At 47.9% G+C, this 14,842-nt stretch overlaps 1 protein-coding gene across 18 annotated transcripts in view; it reads left to right on the top strand.

The window, feature by feature from the left end:
• PTP4A3 (protein tyrosine phosphatase 4A3) overlaps window positions 1-14,842 on the top strand; it is a 284,614-nt gene that overhangs the window by 141,592 nt on the left and 128,180 nt on the right. For all 18 annotated transcript variants that reach the window (XR_010599033.1, XR_006177004.2, XR_010599034.1 and 15 more), the window contains one exon: window positions 2,448-2,540. Coding sequence is in view for 5 of the 18 variants with exons in the window: in XM_065586294.1 (XP_065442366.1) it covers window positions 2,448-2,540 (93 nt within the window). In the remaining 13 variants the exon portion in view is untranslated. The remainder of the gene's footprint in view (window positions 1-2,447; window positions 2,541-14,842) is intronic.

Genomic DNA, 14,842 nt, shown 5'->3' with positions numbered 1-14,842 from the left:
GATGGGCTTTTGGATACCTCCTTGGATTCAAAATAAATGTCCTTGCTTGTGTTTACTACTTGAAGGAGCAGTGAAAGTGTCCAGCCTTTTTTGCTGTAGCTTAAAGAAAAAATCCCACACTTGCCTACAACCGGATTTTCTGTCTTCACGCCCTGTGATTTAACATTTTGTCTGCCTCTTAAACCTTGTTTACATGAAGGTTTTTGTCCAAGTCTCTTTAGGCGAGACTCAGGCCCTTTGACTACAGTGTCATGTAGCCTTGCTCTGAGCAGGGTTAGATGCCAGTAACTATTATTAATTTTATTACGGCAATGCCTAAAGATCCCCAGTAAGATCAGGGCCCCATTGGGCTAGGTGCTGTACAAACGCAGAGCGAAGGATGCTCCCTGCCCAGAAGAGCTGAAATGAGCACGGAGCAGTGAAGTAACTTGCTCAGGGTCATGAGACAGGTCAGTAGCAGAGTGGGAAATAGAACCCAGGCTTCCTGAATCCCAGTCCACTGCTCTAACCACTGAACTACCCTGCCACTCGTTACAGTCACCCCAAGTATGCCAAAGCCCCACTCTGCTCGGTGCTGTATAAACACAGAACAGAACAATCCGCCCTGCCACAAAAAGCTTAATCAACTGAGACGAATCCACACTAGACTAATTGTTGGCAGAGCTGACAAACATTTCAGTTGCCGACCCGCGTCTTTATGTGGAGAAACGTAGCGTCTAGTGAAGTCACGAGAAGGTCGTGCATTGCAAAGTTCCTGCTGGAGCGATGTTCAGAAAGAGATTTTCCTGCGTAGGGAAAAGGAGGCTTCGCCATCCCAGTACACAGCCCTTCCGTAGCTCTTCCACCTCATTGTACAAATGTGAATGAATCTTCGACACCTCTGCCAGACATGTGGCATGATCCCCATTTCATAGCAGGGGAGGGTGGATCCTGGCTGGAACAGCCAGTCATGCTGGAGAATGCTAACAACTCGGTGTGAGTAAGAAGCTATATCTGGCTAGAGTTAAGGAGTAGACATTAGAAAGCGTGCTGGTTTTGTTTTGTTTGTAGCCCTTTCGAATCTCTTTCAGGCTAGCTTGAAATCACTTGGATCTCTGTTCTTTGTTAATAAACTTAAGTTTTACCACTGACCAGCTCAGTGCTGGGTATTAAAGGGCCGTGTCTAACCCCAGCTGAGCTATCAAGCTGTTGTATGGACTGGTTCTTTGGAGGCATCGAAGTTGGTGTTACCTCTGACACTGTTCAGCAAGAGGGACCGGATGCTGCAGGGGAGACCGTTTTGGGGAGACTCAGAATTGGAAGGGCTTTTGGGGTCACTGTGCAGAGGAGTAACTGGGTGATGAAAGTGCAGGGGGAGACCTTTATGCTGTGGACAAGGTGCTGGTGTCAGGGCTCAGTAACAGCGTATGGGCACCTGAGGTTACCGGGCAGGTGTTAACAGACCCCCCCCCTTACTGGTCTGAGTGCACCCCCAAAGCATCACAAAGGTGCCGACTTGCCCAAGGTCCCAGTGAGTTGGTTTCTGCAGCCTTCCGAGGGAAACGGTGGGGGCGAGGGACCTGTCTGGTTTTAAGATTAAGTTAGATAAGTTTATGGAGGGAATGGTTTAATGGAAAAACATGATTTTAGCCAAGGAATACCGAGCCATGGCAGGTAAATAGTATAATGGCTAACAAGGGTCAGGCTGGAGACTCTTGCCTACATGCTCGGGGTTTTACTGATCGCCATATTTGGGGTCGGGAAGGAATTTTCCTCCAGGGTAGATTGGCAGAGGCCCTGGAGGTTTTTCGCCTTCCTCCGCAGCATGGGGCGGGGATCGCTAGCAGGAGGGTTCTCTGCCAATTGAAGTCACTAAGCCACAGGATTTGGGGACTTCAACAGCAGAGTCAAGGGAAGGGGTAGGGACGGTTTTGTGGCCTGCAGCATGCAGGGGGTCAGACCAGATGATCATAATGGTCCCTTCTGACCTTAAAGTCTACGAGTCTATGAATTGCTGGGGCGTTTTGCTTTATGGGCTTGTGCTCTGACCACATATAAGCTATGCCATAACGGGTGCAATTGTATGTGTTTGTTTTCAGGGCTAACACTGGAAAGGGGTCAGGGGAAGCCATGTTGGAGAGGCTGGTGGGAGGATTAAGGGGATCATGAATGTAAATGTGGAGAAAGGAGAGGGTAAAAGAACTTCTTGCAGCCCTGAGCCTCTCCCAGCGCATGCCACCATGCACCTCCTGGTCCTGACTCAGCAAGGCACTGAAGCATGTGCCCAGCTCGCTCAGCATGTGATTTGTGCTGGCACAGGTTTCAGTGCCGGACTGAGTCTATATCTGGAAGGACAGCCACACAAATAGCACGGGTGAGAAGAGAGGCCATGTGCCTGTCTGCCCTCTGGTAGAATTGCTGTAGAGAAGATGTGTCTGTAAGTAAAGGGTCTCCCCTTCCCTTCCCAGGATCTGAAGAAGTACGGCGCGACAACGGTAGTGCGGGTCTGCGAAGTGACCTACGACAAGACTCCCCTGGAGAAGGACGGCATCACAGTAATGGTACGTAGCCTCTTCAGGGCTGTTGATCCTGACCAGAGTGTCCCCTTTCTAGTAGCCCCTTTCGGTCTCTCTCCCAGAGTTCGGGGGTGAGCACCAGCTGCTGCGGGATGCTTTCGAATCTGGGCACAGCCAGCCCTCCGGAAGCCAGCCTGTTACAGTGCAGGGGAGATGGGCTAGATCGGTTCTCCTTACTTCTCTGGAGTAACAGTACACCCTCTCTCCTCGAGCGCCACCTCCGCTTTACCAGACAATGCCCACATCCTCCCTTTCCAACGACAAACCACAGCAGAGCCAAGGCCACGCCGAACCCTGCTGGGGTTCAGAGCAGCCCAGCTTCCACTTGGGGCCGAAAGAGGCAGGCCACACCCAGGCATTGGGCCTAGACGGCTAGTCACAGCCTGAAGTAATAGTGCTGACGTATGTACCCTGTGATGGGAATGATTGGATCAGATCCCTTCGCTGGGAGCCTTTTCTCTACCCAAGGCATTGATGCCCAAGCTTAGGCAGTACCTGTTGGTCCCCGTCTCTCCCATATGTTTGTTTTGTAAATATTTGCTTTGTTGCCATCACAGACCCTTCCAATAATTTCTCAACCAGCAGTTGCCTTTGGAGCTCACGGCTATTATAGCTTCCTTGAAGTGGTAAAATGATAGGAGCGTTCAGTTGCTTTGTGACTAAAGGCTATAAAGATACTGATCGCTTTAAAGGGGAAAGGAATAAACCAGGGGTACCCAATTATTTTTTGTCAAGGTCCAAATTTCTTGGTCAAGGTATAGTCAAGGTCCAGACTCCAGAGAAAATAATACAAAAATAACAACAATAGTGATAAGTAAATAAAAAGATCACGGTCAGTTCAAAAGCATCTGGCGGTCCAGATTTGGCCCGCAGTCCACCTATTGACTATTCCTGGAATAAACCCAGTGTCTCATCATCAGCTGCTGCCTGGTATCTCCTAATGTGCGCATGTGTCTCCGGGAGAACATACCACTGTAATAGATACGTTGTTACCACTTCTGAGAGATGGATGGAGTGATCACTGGACTGGAAGCCAGGAACCCTGGGGCCGAAATCTCTCCCCTGTTATGGTAGTATAGATCCAAAATGCACGCACACGCACATCCCTGCAAGAGTAAAAATAATGCAGGCAGAAGTCCAGCAGCAGAGTGGGGGCTATCCAATTGATTGCATTAATGCAGCATGTACGGTTACCTGCCTTGTGCGCAGGTGGCGTATGTGTGCATTCAGTGCAAGCAGCTCATGGCCCTCAGAGACTGAGTACGGGCTCTTGAGACCAAAGTGGCTGAACTAGAGGAAGTAAGGGAGACAGGGAGGTACATAGAGGAGACTTTCCAGGACATAGTAGAGTGGTCCTATCCTCAGTCTCACAGCCTCTGTGTTGTTGAGGAGGATGGAAGTCTCGAGGAGGAACATGAAGCTGGAGCGGAGGGAAATGATCCCATAGTTGGGATCCTCCTTCCAGATGATGTCATGATATCCCCTCGCACTGATTAATGCCTGGTATTAAATGAGGATAGTGGTATAATAGACATCACAGAAACTTGGTAGAATGAGGATAATCAATGGTACACGGTAATACCAGTGTACAAAATACATAGACATTACAAGGTAGGTTGTGCTGGAGGGAGGGGAAGTAGCACTATATGTGAAAGAAAGCATAGAGTCAAATACAGGAAAAGTCTTAAATGAATCAAACAGTACCATCGATTCTCTATGGATAGAAAGTCCACGCTTGAATAATAAGAGTATAGCAGTAGGAATACACTAACGACCACTTCACCAGGATGGTGACTGTAATTGTGAAACACGAAGGGAAATTAGAGGAGCTACAAAAACAGAAAACTCGTTAATAATGGGTGATTTCAACTATCCCATATTGACTGGGTACAAGTCACTTCAGGACGGGATGCAGAGAAAATTTCGAGACACCATTAATGACTGCTGCTTGAGGCTGCTAGTCCTAAAACCCACAAGCGGAGAGGCAATTCTTGATTTAGTCCTACGCGGCTCACGGCTTCGGGCCCAGAGGTGAATATAGCTGAACTGCTCGGTAATAGTGACCATAATGTGATTAAATTTAACATCCTCGTGTGGGGGAAAATAGCAAAGAAACCTACCACAATAGCACTTAACTTCAAAAAGGGGAACCACACAAAAAAGAAGAGTCTGGTTAAACAGAAATTAAAAGGAATAGTCCCGAAAGTGAAATGCCTGCAAGCTGCATAGGAACTTCTGAAAAACACAATAATAGAGGCTCATACTCCATGTATTCTCCAAATTAGAGAGAAAGAAAAAAACAGTAAGAGGATCAAAAAATGCCACTGTGGCTAAACAACATTGCCAGAAGCTCGGGAATAGGCAACAGGGGATGGATCACTTGATGATTACCTGTTCTGTTCATTCCCTCTGAAGCACCTGGCATTGGCCGCTGTCGAAAGACAGGATACTGGGCTAGATGGACCCTTGATCTGACACAGTATGGCCGTTCTTATGTTTTTAACATAGCAAAGAGGCAGTTGGAGACAAAAAGACATCTTTTAAAAATTGGAAGCCATATCCTACTGAGGAAAATAGAAAGGAGCATAGACTCTGGCCAGTCAAATGAAAGTATAATTAGGCAGGCCAAAAAATAATTTAAAGAGTAACTAGCAAAAGACACAAAAACTAACAGCAAATTTTTTTAAGCGCATCAGAAGGCAGAAGCCTGCCAAACAATCAGTGGGGCCACTGGACAAGCGAGGTGCTAAAGGAGCACTCAAGGAACACAAGGCCACTGCGGAGAAGCTAAATGAATTCTTTGCAGCTGTCTTTGTTGCAGAGGATGTGAGGTTGATTCTCACACCTGAGCCGTTCTTTTTAGGTGACAAATCTGAGGAACTGTCCCAGATTGAGGTGACAATAGAGGAGGTTTTGGAACAAATTGATAAATAAGTCACCAGGACCAGATGGTATTTACCCAAGTGTTCTGAAGGAACTCAGATATGAGATTGCAGAACTAACAACTCGTGAAAAGTTTCAGAGTAGCAGCCGTGTTAGTCTGTATCCGCAAAAAGAAGAACAGGAGGACTTGTGGCACCTTAGAGACTAACAAATTTATTAGAGCATAAGCTTTCGTGGACTACAGCCCACTTCTTCGGATGCATATAGAATGGAACATATATTGAGGAGATATATATACACACATACAGAGAGCATAAACAGGTGGGAGTTGTCTTACCACCTCTGAGAGGCCAATTAATTAAGAGAAAACAACTCGTGGTACGTGACGTATCGCTTAAAACAGACTCTGTACCAGATGATTAGTGGATAGCAAATATAATGCAGATTTTTTAAAAAGGCTCCACTTACAAGCCGGGAAGCCTTACTTCATTACCAGGCAAGTTGGTTGAAACTATACTAAAGAACAGAATTATCATACATCGATGAACACGATAGGTTGGGGAAAGTCAACATGGCTTTTGTAAAGGGAAATCACGTCTAACTAATCTATTAGAATTCTTGGAGGGGGTCAGCAAATATGTGGACAAGGTGGTCCAGTGGCTATAGTGTACTTGGCCTTCAGAAAGCCTTTGACAAAGCCCCTCACCAAAGTCTTGTAAGCAAAGTAGGTACTCATTGGATAAGAGAGAAGGTCCTCTCGTGGATCAGTAACGGATTAAAAGATAGGAAATAATGGGTAGGAATAAATGGTCCATTTTCAGAATGGATAGTGATAAATAGCAGGGTCCCCCAAGGATCTGTACTGGGCCCAGTGGTGTTCAACATATTCATAAATGATCTGGAAAAAGGGGTAATCCAGTGAAGTGGCAAAGTTTGCAGACGATACAAAACTACTCAAGATAGTTAAGTCCAAAGCAGACAGTGAAGAGTTACGAAGGGATCTCACAACACTAGGTGACTGGACAACAAACAGTCAAAGAAGCTAACAGAATTTTAGGAACCATTAGGAAAGGGATAGATAATAAAAGACAGAAAATTCATCCTGCCACTATTTAAATCCATGGTAAACCCACACTTTGAATACCGTGTGCAGTTCTGGTCGCCCCATCTCAAAAAAGTTATAATTGGAATTGAAAATATTACAGAGAAGGGGAACAAAAATTATTAGGAGTACGGAGCAGCTTCCATATGAGAGATTAAAAAAGACTGGCACTGTTCAGCTTAAAAAAGAGACAACTAATCAGGGGGTCATGTCATAGAGGTCTATAAAATCATGAATGGTAAAGTGTTATTTATCCTTTCACATAACACAAGAACCAGGGGTAGACTAATGAAATTAATGGGAAGGAGGTTTAAAACAAGCATAAGGAAGTACTTCTTCACACAAAGCACAGTTAACCTGTGGAACTCATTGCCAGGGGATGTTTTGCAGGCCAAAAGTATAACTAGGTTCAAAAGAGAATTAGTTAAATTCGTGGATCCATCAATTACTATTACTCAAGATGGTCAGGGACGCAATCCTATGCTCTGGGTGTCCCTAAACCTCTGAGTGTCAAAAGCTGGGACTGGACGACGGGGGATGGATCACTCGTTAAATTGCCCTGTTCTCTTCATTCCTTCTGAAGCATCTGGCACTGGCCACTGTCAGAAGACAGGATACTGGGCTAGATGGACCACAGGTCTGACCCAGTATGGCCGTTCTTATGGAGTAACCTTCTAGACTCTGATGCTGTTAGTCCATTTTCACACAGGTTTGTTTGTGCAGAATTGGTCCTCTGAGTTCTAACCCAGACTCCTGATGCTTTCGATGGCTTCAGGCAAGACACTTTGTCCCTGTGTGTGTGTTCCCATCTGTAACACGGGATACTTATCTACTTCCCAGGGATGGGTGTTCTGAGGATTAATTAGTTAAGCGGTCCTAATGCTTTTTGAAGTTGAAAAGTGCTACATCGGATTCGGTGCTAATTATGCCAGGCTCCACTCAGACAATTCCCTCTTCCTGCTCAGTGCTTGTCTAAACACAAATATGTGCCTGTTTAGCAGTGCAAGTTCTGTGTGTCAACCAGGCCTTAGTCATAGCAACACAGGAGACAGGAGGGACCACAGTTCATCTCTGCCTGAGGCTCCCTCTCATCAGTTGCACAAAACTGATGCAGTAGAACCTGGCTCTGTGATCCTCTCGCAATGCATCAGAGGGAAATGAGGAATAAAGCTCCCTGCCAGTACTTGGAGAGGGGAAGAGAGCTCAGATTGCCTGACCCCAGCTTGCTTGAATGCTTAACTCTGCCTGCGTGAGTGTAGCGCTCTGGTTAGATTTCTAACCTCATGTATTCTTTGGAATGCACATTGGAAACTAGACTGGCCCAAAGGTATGTGAGATGCAGTAGGGACCAATCCTGCCCTGACAGGGAGACTGCCCAAGTCTTTACCAGTGCTCGGTTCCAGGATTTTATACACTTGGCATGCCAGTAAATGTACGTTCCTTTGTAATAGTTGAATCCCTGTATAGATGCTGCTATGAACCTCCAGAGTCCACTTTCCTGGTGACCACGAAATGTACAATTTCTAGAGAGATTTCAAGCCCTAAAAGTTTAATTGAAGTAACCAAAGCAGGAGCGATCAGAACTAGAACTTGTGGCAGCGTCCTCTGTTTCCTTTGGGCTGTGCAGTCCCATTCTGAAATCTGTGTAACGGGGGAGACGTTAGTGCAAGCCTTTTCTCTCGGCTGTCTAATGCTAGGTGCAAAGAGAAGGAAACTGAAGCTCTGGAAGCCTTCAGGGGCTGTTTGTGCACTTATTCATTTGTAACGTCCCTGGCTTTAACCCTCCGAGAGGGGGACTTGTGCAGACAGGCTGCACAGATGGCACGTGCTAATGTCGGGCAGCCTGGATTTCCCTGTGAGCTCTAACAGCTCCTCTCTTTCAGTGTCAAAGAACCACCTTGAGATCCTGACGCCTGTTGCGTCTTTCTAAAGCTAGGCACTTCGCTCCCTCTCTCCTGGAACCTGCTAGAAGGAGTGAATGTGAATGTGCTAGAATGTGGAGAGAGACTTTAAATGTCCCTGTCTCCAGCTGCATGGAAGCGAGGTGCGATTCTTGAGCAGCTGAGCACGGCTGCTTTGTATCCAGACCTCGCCAGGCACTGATCATAGACCGCTTTAAGGATCGGCAAGCTCCCCCTTTAGAAGACATCCTTGAGGATGTGTGCAGGCTGTCTGAGCAAAGTGAGCAAGGTAACAGTGAGGACAGTTTATTTAGGCTTTGTGTATTTAGCTCTTTTTTTAGGGCATCGTGGAGCCATTTAAAGCCAGCCCGGCTTTTAATTTAGCTGTAATGTCCCGGTTGTGCGGCTTTGGCAGCTGTCTGAGCTGTGGGAATGGCAGCTGAGCCTTTCTCACCCAATAAAGCTAAAATTCCATCTCCTTAGTGAGAGCGTTGTAACTAAAGCTTCCAAACCAGCCTGAGAAGAAGGGGTGTTTTTAACAAGAGGACAATTCCAGAAAAAACAAAGCCTTGAAATTTTTCTTGGAAGCAAATCTAACTGCTCTTAATTACAGAGAAAAGAAAAACCCTGTAAAAGGGGAGGCTGCGGGACCTATTGACTTTCTGGGGCTTGTCTCGGATGCAGCATTCGAAGGCTGCCATATGAAATAGTGGCTTATTTATTTATTTTTCCCTCCAGATATGGATTTGAGATGCAAAGTTTGCATGTCCTTTTTAGTCCCCAAATGTTGTGGGTGTTCAGATCCGGGATTTTGGGAAACAGCCTTGTTATGCAGGGTGGTGGGAGCTTGGATCAACCCCATCTGTGGTTCGTATTACAAGCCTGTTTTTCTAGTTGAGGTCATTATGGTTCAAGCTATCCAGTTTGGTACCTGCTTAGATCCAGGGGCCTTCACAGTAGGCCCAGTGCCCACAGACAGTGCGCGAGGATTCCCAAAGGTATTGAGAGTCGGCCATGCTCGGTCCTGGCAGTTTGGGAATCCGACTGGGAACACTGGCAAGTAGGTTTGGTTAAAGGTGTTGAGTGCCCACTATTTCAATTGGTTTCATTTGGCCTTAGCAATCAACAGCCACTCTGAGAATCCAAGCCACAGGTGTCTCATGTTGAGCACTCAGAAACTGAGTACCCAGTTGTAGAGTCCACTTCTTAAAATCCGGATGTTCACCTCTGTACTGTGAATTGATGATATGCCTGGCAGATCTGGCCTCTACTGTAGCTCACCATTGGGAACGCCCAATGTCCTACTGAAATAAACGCAATTCAGACTGCAGATTGCTGCCTGGGATCCCCATACTCAAAATTGGGAAAGGGAAGAAGGCAGAATCAAGTTGAGTGGGGATGGTATTAATATGGCCCCCACTGGGAGCCATAAAGCATCCAGGGTTTCAAAGGTTCCATTCCTCAGGGCGTGACATAAGCTAAGCTGCTCATGTTACCCGCTAGTATTATCTCATCCAGAGGGTATGAAAATTGTGCTTTTATTTTTTTGCTGTCTCAGCAGTTGCATGATGCGGCTAGAGAGTACTCAAGACAGTCAGTCAGCAAAAAACGTCCATAGATCTTCTAAATGCCTGGGCTGTGTCTTTAATCATAAATAATTGAAGATGAGGTCAGGCATGAGAGTAACGTGCCAGAGTTCTTACAGGTCTCTTTGCCAGGTCATCTATTAAATTCTCTTTCTCAGTAGAGTGCTTGAAACAATAAGAGCAATAGGATGTACTCTCTCCAGAACAAATGGTAGCTCTCACTGAGTTATGTATGCACATTGGGTGCAGAAAGAGAGAGAGAGAGAGAGAGTGTGTGTGTGTGTGTGTGTGTGTGTGTGTGTGTGTGTGTGTGTGTGTGTGTATAAAAGAGAGAGAGAGCACACATGCAAAGGGTTCTGTTCCTCACCTAAGTTCCCCCCTAAGCTACGCGGCCGCCCAGTAGTCTATCAAGTGCTGCGCGCTTCAGATGCCCCTCCCCCCACTGCCATGCTGCTCCCGGGAACCTCCTGCCTGCTGTGCAGAGCGGGGAGGGGTGGCGCTGATGTCAGGGTGTCCCCCTCCCCCCGTACTGCATCTCCACAGAGCAGGGTGCAGGGGACATGATAGGGCTCAGGACAGAGGGAGCTTGCTGGCGCCGGTTGCTGTGTCTGAACAAGCAGGCTTCAGACTGGTGAGGGCCGATCTGCCTAAAGGGGCAGCGTGTGTGTGTGTGTGTGTGTCTCACACACACACACACACACAGTCTCTGTCTTTCACACTCACCTCCCAACACATACCTGTAACAACAACAATATTAATACATCTTGGTACTTCTTACAATGCACATCTATTCTCTGTAATTTTATTCTTTCATAATTTTTATTTCTCTCCTACACTTAAATTTAATTCTTGGAGTAGTGAGTTCTAAAATGCCTAACCTGTCCTGGCTGAAGTAATCATCCCTATGGTAACTTTTTAAAAATATATATGCTATCTAGGTTTTTTGTTTCTACTGGTGGCGCACATCCCGCACATTACCTCGATATGATGCACATAACAAAATCCATTCCGCATGTGAATGGAAAAAATGAGAGGGAACGTTGTTCCCCACCTGTGACACTGACATCCAAGAGCCATATTAGCGGCTAGCGTGAAGGCTGCACACCTGGCTTACTTAAAACAAAGCAGATGGCAAGGAGCCATTATTGGTAGCACACAGATGTGACTGGCGAGATGACAGGTCTTGGCGTGTCCTACTCCATCTTCATCCAAGGTGACTGGAGTGTCTCATGCCAGGACTCCTGATCCTCACAGGTTGCACTTGCGTATCTGAGGGGATCACGGCTGCATGAGAACTCCGTGGGTGACCCGTTGGCTGGCCTGTGGAGACCAGGACAGGGGTAGTGTGTATCTCAGGAGTACGGTGTGTTGTCCAGAGGCGATAAGCAGTGAGCTGTATTACTCGGAGCTTGGAAGCAGCCACTCAGTCAGCTTCTAAACCAGAATTGAGGGCTGGCCAATGAGGGGAAAAGAGGGATTTAGAAGTAAAACCAGGAGGAGCTGGGGAGACTGAGAAAGGGGTATCATTGGGTATCATTTATCACTTTTTAAATACACCTCTACCCCGATATAACGCTGTCCTCGGGAGCCAAAAAATCAAACCGTGTTATAGGTGAAACCGCGTTATATTATATACCTTGCTTTGATCCACCAGAGTGCCCAGCCCCGCCCCCCTGGAGCGCTGCTTTACCGCGTTATATCCAAATTCGTGTTATATTGGGGTAGAGGTGTGTGTGTGTGTGTGTGTGTGTGTGTATATATATATATATATATGTGTGTGTGTGTATATATATAGTTTCCCCAAATCATAAATCCCGTACCCTGGGCTTCCTTGGGTCCCGCTGGTATAGCAGACAAAGTTCACAACAGCAGCAGCTTTTTTAATTGTGTGTTTTACACATTAACCTATGTATAATAGGCTGGCTGAACACAGCAATGCTCCCGTGCACTGCCTGGGGAGATTCCTACAACGGAGCTGGGAGCAGAACCAGCTGGTCACGATGGGAAGCTGACACCACCAGCAGCAGCCTATAGAAAGGCAGCATAAATAGCATGGGAGCGTGAATGGAAGGGCATTGAATCCTTTTAAATGGCAATGAAACCCTTTCACTTGGTTTCAGTCCCCCCAGCAGCTTTCCCTTTTAAACACTTGAGCAGCTATCACAGGCATCTCTCCCAACCTGCCTGGCTTGGGGAAAGAGACAGCCGCCCACTTTCATTGGGACTGGCGGTGATCTTTTCCCCCCATCCAAACTGTTAAGTGAGGATGTTGTACAGCGTTCGGTCCCTGTTCCCCACCGTATACGTTCTAACTCAGTCCATTTCTGCTCCGCTAGAGCTTGTCTGTTACTGGTCTGCACCACAGAGAGATTCCACTACCCCTCGTGTGGAAGGCAGAGCTGACCTATACAATGCAGAGGACAGTGTTGAATGTAACTTGCCATATATATATATATATATGAGGCAAGTTATATATTAAATAACTATATATATTTATTTTAGGGTGCACAATCTGCATGCTTCTGAGTTATAGGCACATAATGACCCATGGGCACTCCTGTCTGGATTCTGCTTCTGCAGTGCTCTCCCAGTGCCTGCGGGTGGGGGCGCTCAAAGGATGGGGCTTGTTGAGTGTACATGCACATACCACAATGCACACAGCCCTTGTGCGCGCACACTGTTAAGTGAACCTCTTCTCTTTTGAGCACCTCCATATGCAGTCACTGCTTGGAGCGATAGGCAAATGTTAACGTCACTGAACAAGGGTGTCCAGTTGTGGCTCGGCTGAGAGTTGCATTGGTACTGGCCATTCAAACGGAGATGGAATTGCCCCGTGTTTGAATCTGTAGAGCCTGAGGGCGTCCCGTGGTCTTAGCGGTCTCAGAAAACTGATGAAAGCGATGTGACTGCAGTAAGTGCTAATGGGCTTGATCTGTAGCAGCTTAATTGCAGTGTGGTTTGGTTCTGGGTAGGATTCAGATGCAGTGATTACTAGGCCCTGCAATGAGGCTAATGCGCTGGTCAGACCCAGTCCCTGCGCTGCACAATGCAAACCTCTTTGTGTGTTGAGATTGCTGGGTTTCTCTCTGAAAGAGCAGAAATCTTTGTTCTGCTATCTTGCCTGCATGTGACACTCTGCACGCAGGGCCGGCTCCAGGCACCAGCCCACCAAGCTTGTGCTTGGGGCGGCACCTGGAGGGGGCGGCGCGGTGCGGCGCTCGGGCTCCGGCCGCCGCGGAGAGCGGGGCCACAGCCGGGGCTCGCCGCCCTCCCCCCGGCGCTCTGGCCGCCGGGGAGAGCGGAGCCCCGGCCGGGCACTCCGCCCTCCTCCCAGGGCTCCGGCCGCCCTTCCCCCGGCCGCCGGGGAGAGCGGAGCCCCAGCCGGGCACTCCGCCCTCCTCCAAGGGCTCTGGCCGCCCTCCCCCCCGGTGCCCTCCCCCTGGCTGCCGGGGAGAGCGGAGCCCCGGCCGGGGCTTGCCGCCCTCCCCTGCCGCGCTGGGGCGGGGGGGGGGGGGGAGGGGGGGCGGCGGCCGGAGGCTTTTTTGCCTGGGGCAGCAAAAAAGCCAGAGCTGGCCCTGTCTGCACGACATGCTGGCAGGAGGAGTTTAGGCTGCTTTTGATTCTCTTTTGGAGGAGAGACGTGGCAGGGAATGTTGGGAACCTTTCCCCAGCAAGATAGAAGGTGCCAGTACATCTCAGGCCTTTTTGGGCTCCCTGTGAGCGCCGCACACAACGTTCTAATCGCATCACGGGGTTAATAATAATCTTAGAATCAGAGTTGGGGATTGGTCCTGCTTTGAGCAGGGGGTGGGACTAGATGACCTCCTGAGGTCCCTTCCAGCCCTGATATTCTATGATTCCCAGGGGTGTGGGACGCTCCCATGTGCTGTACGGATTGAGGACATGTACAGAATTCCTGCAAGAGGCTAAGTGCTTTTCAGTCCACTATTCCCAATTTTTTAAAGCCTAGTGAGTATGATTGACACTTACTAGTTCTAACCCCAATTCACTCTCGGCTTAACAGCCTGATAAGTTATGCACCATGGTCCCTGTCCATCCCTGAACTTCAGCTTCCTCGGCATGGTGAGGAGGCAAAATGCTTTCGAAGTGCACAGCAACCCTCCACAAAAGATGGGATGACTCAGGCAGCAGGATTCCCTAATGCACAGAGCACCAATTCTCCAGCAATGCCCAGTGGGTAGTGGAAATTGCATCATTAATTTAAACAAACAAACAAAAAAGCCTCAAGGGTTTTTTATCATCTTATACCAGTGATGACTTCAGCACCGGGCGTTAATGCCCATGTACATTCTTTCTGCGCTGCACCATATGTCGTTTGCATTTGCAATGTTGCATCGCACAGAGGGATGTTTCTGTACTCTGCTCTTCGTACATTACAGCCCTTAGTGCCCCATTACCCCAGAAGTCACTATATTACATTCTATTTGTATTACACTAGCGCCTAGAGGTCCCACCCGACATCAAAGCCCATTGTGCAAGATACAGTCCCTTCCCCAAAGAGCTTTCAAGCTCAGTAGACCAGGGCTGGAGGGGAAAGAGGTGAAGTGACTTGCCTGGGGTCATGCAGCAAGTCACTGGTAGAGCTGGGAATAGACTCCAAATCTCCTGACTCCAGCCCATTTTACTGACCACTGGACCATGTTGCCTCTCTAGACTTGTCATCAATCCCCCTCCGTATAGATCAGTCCACCAGGATGAAGTTCTTACACTATGCATAGACCCTCTGAGGCATGTATATTTCATTTTATATAGGTCAACACATTGTCTTCCCATAGGCTTTGACTTTATACTGGG

Source organism: Chrysemys picta, chromosome 2 (genome assembly GCF_011386835.1).
Source record: "Chrysemys picta bellii isolate R12L10 chromosome 2, ASM1138683v2, whole genome shotgun sequence".
In the NCBI taxonomy this organism is placed as follows: domain Eukaryota; kingdom Metazoa; phylum Chordata; order Testudines; family Emydidae; genus Chrysemys; species Chrysemys picta.
This window is presented reverse-complemented; position numbering and strand designations above follow the sequence as displayed.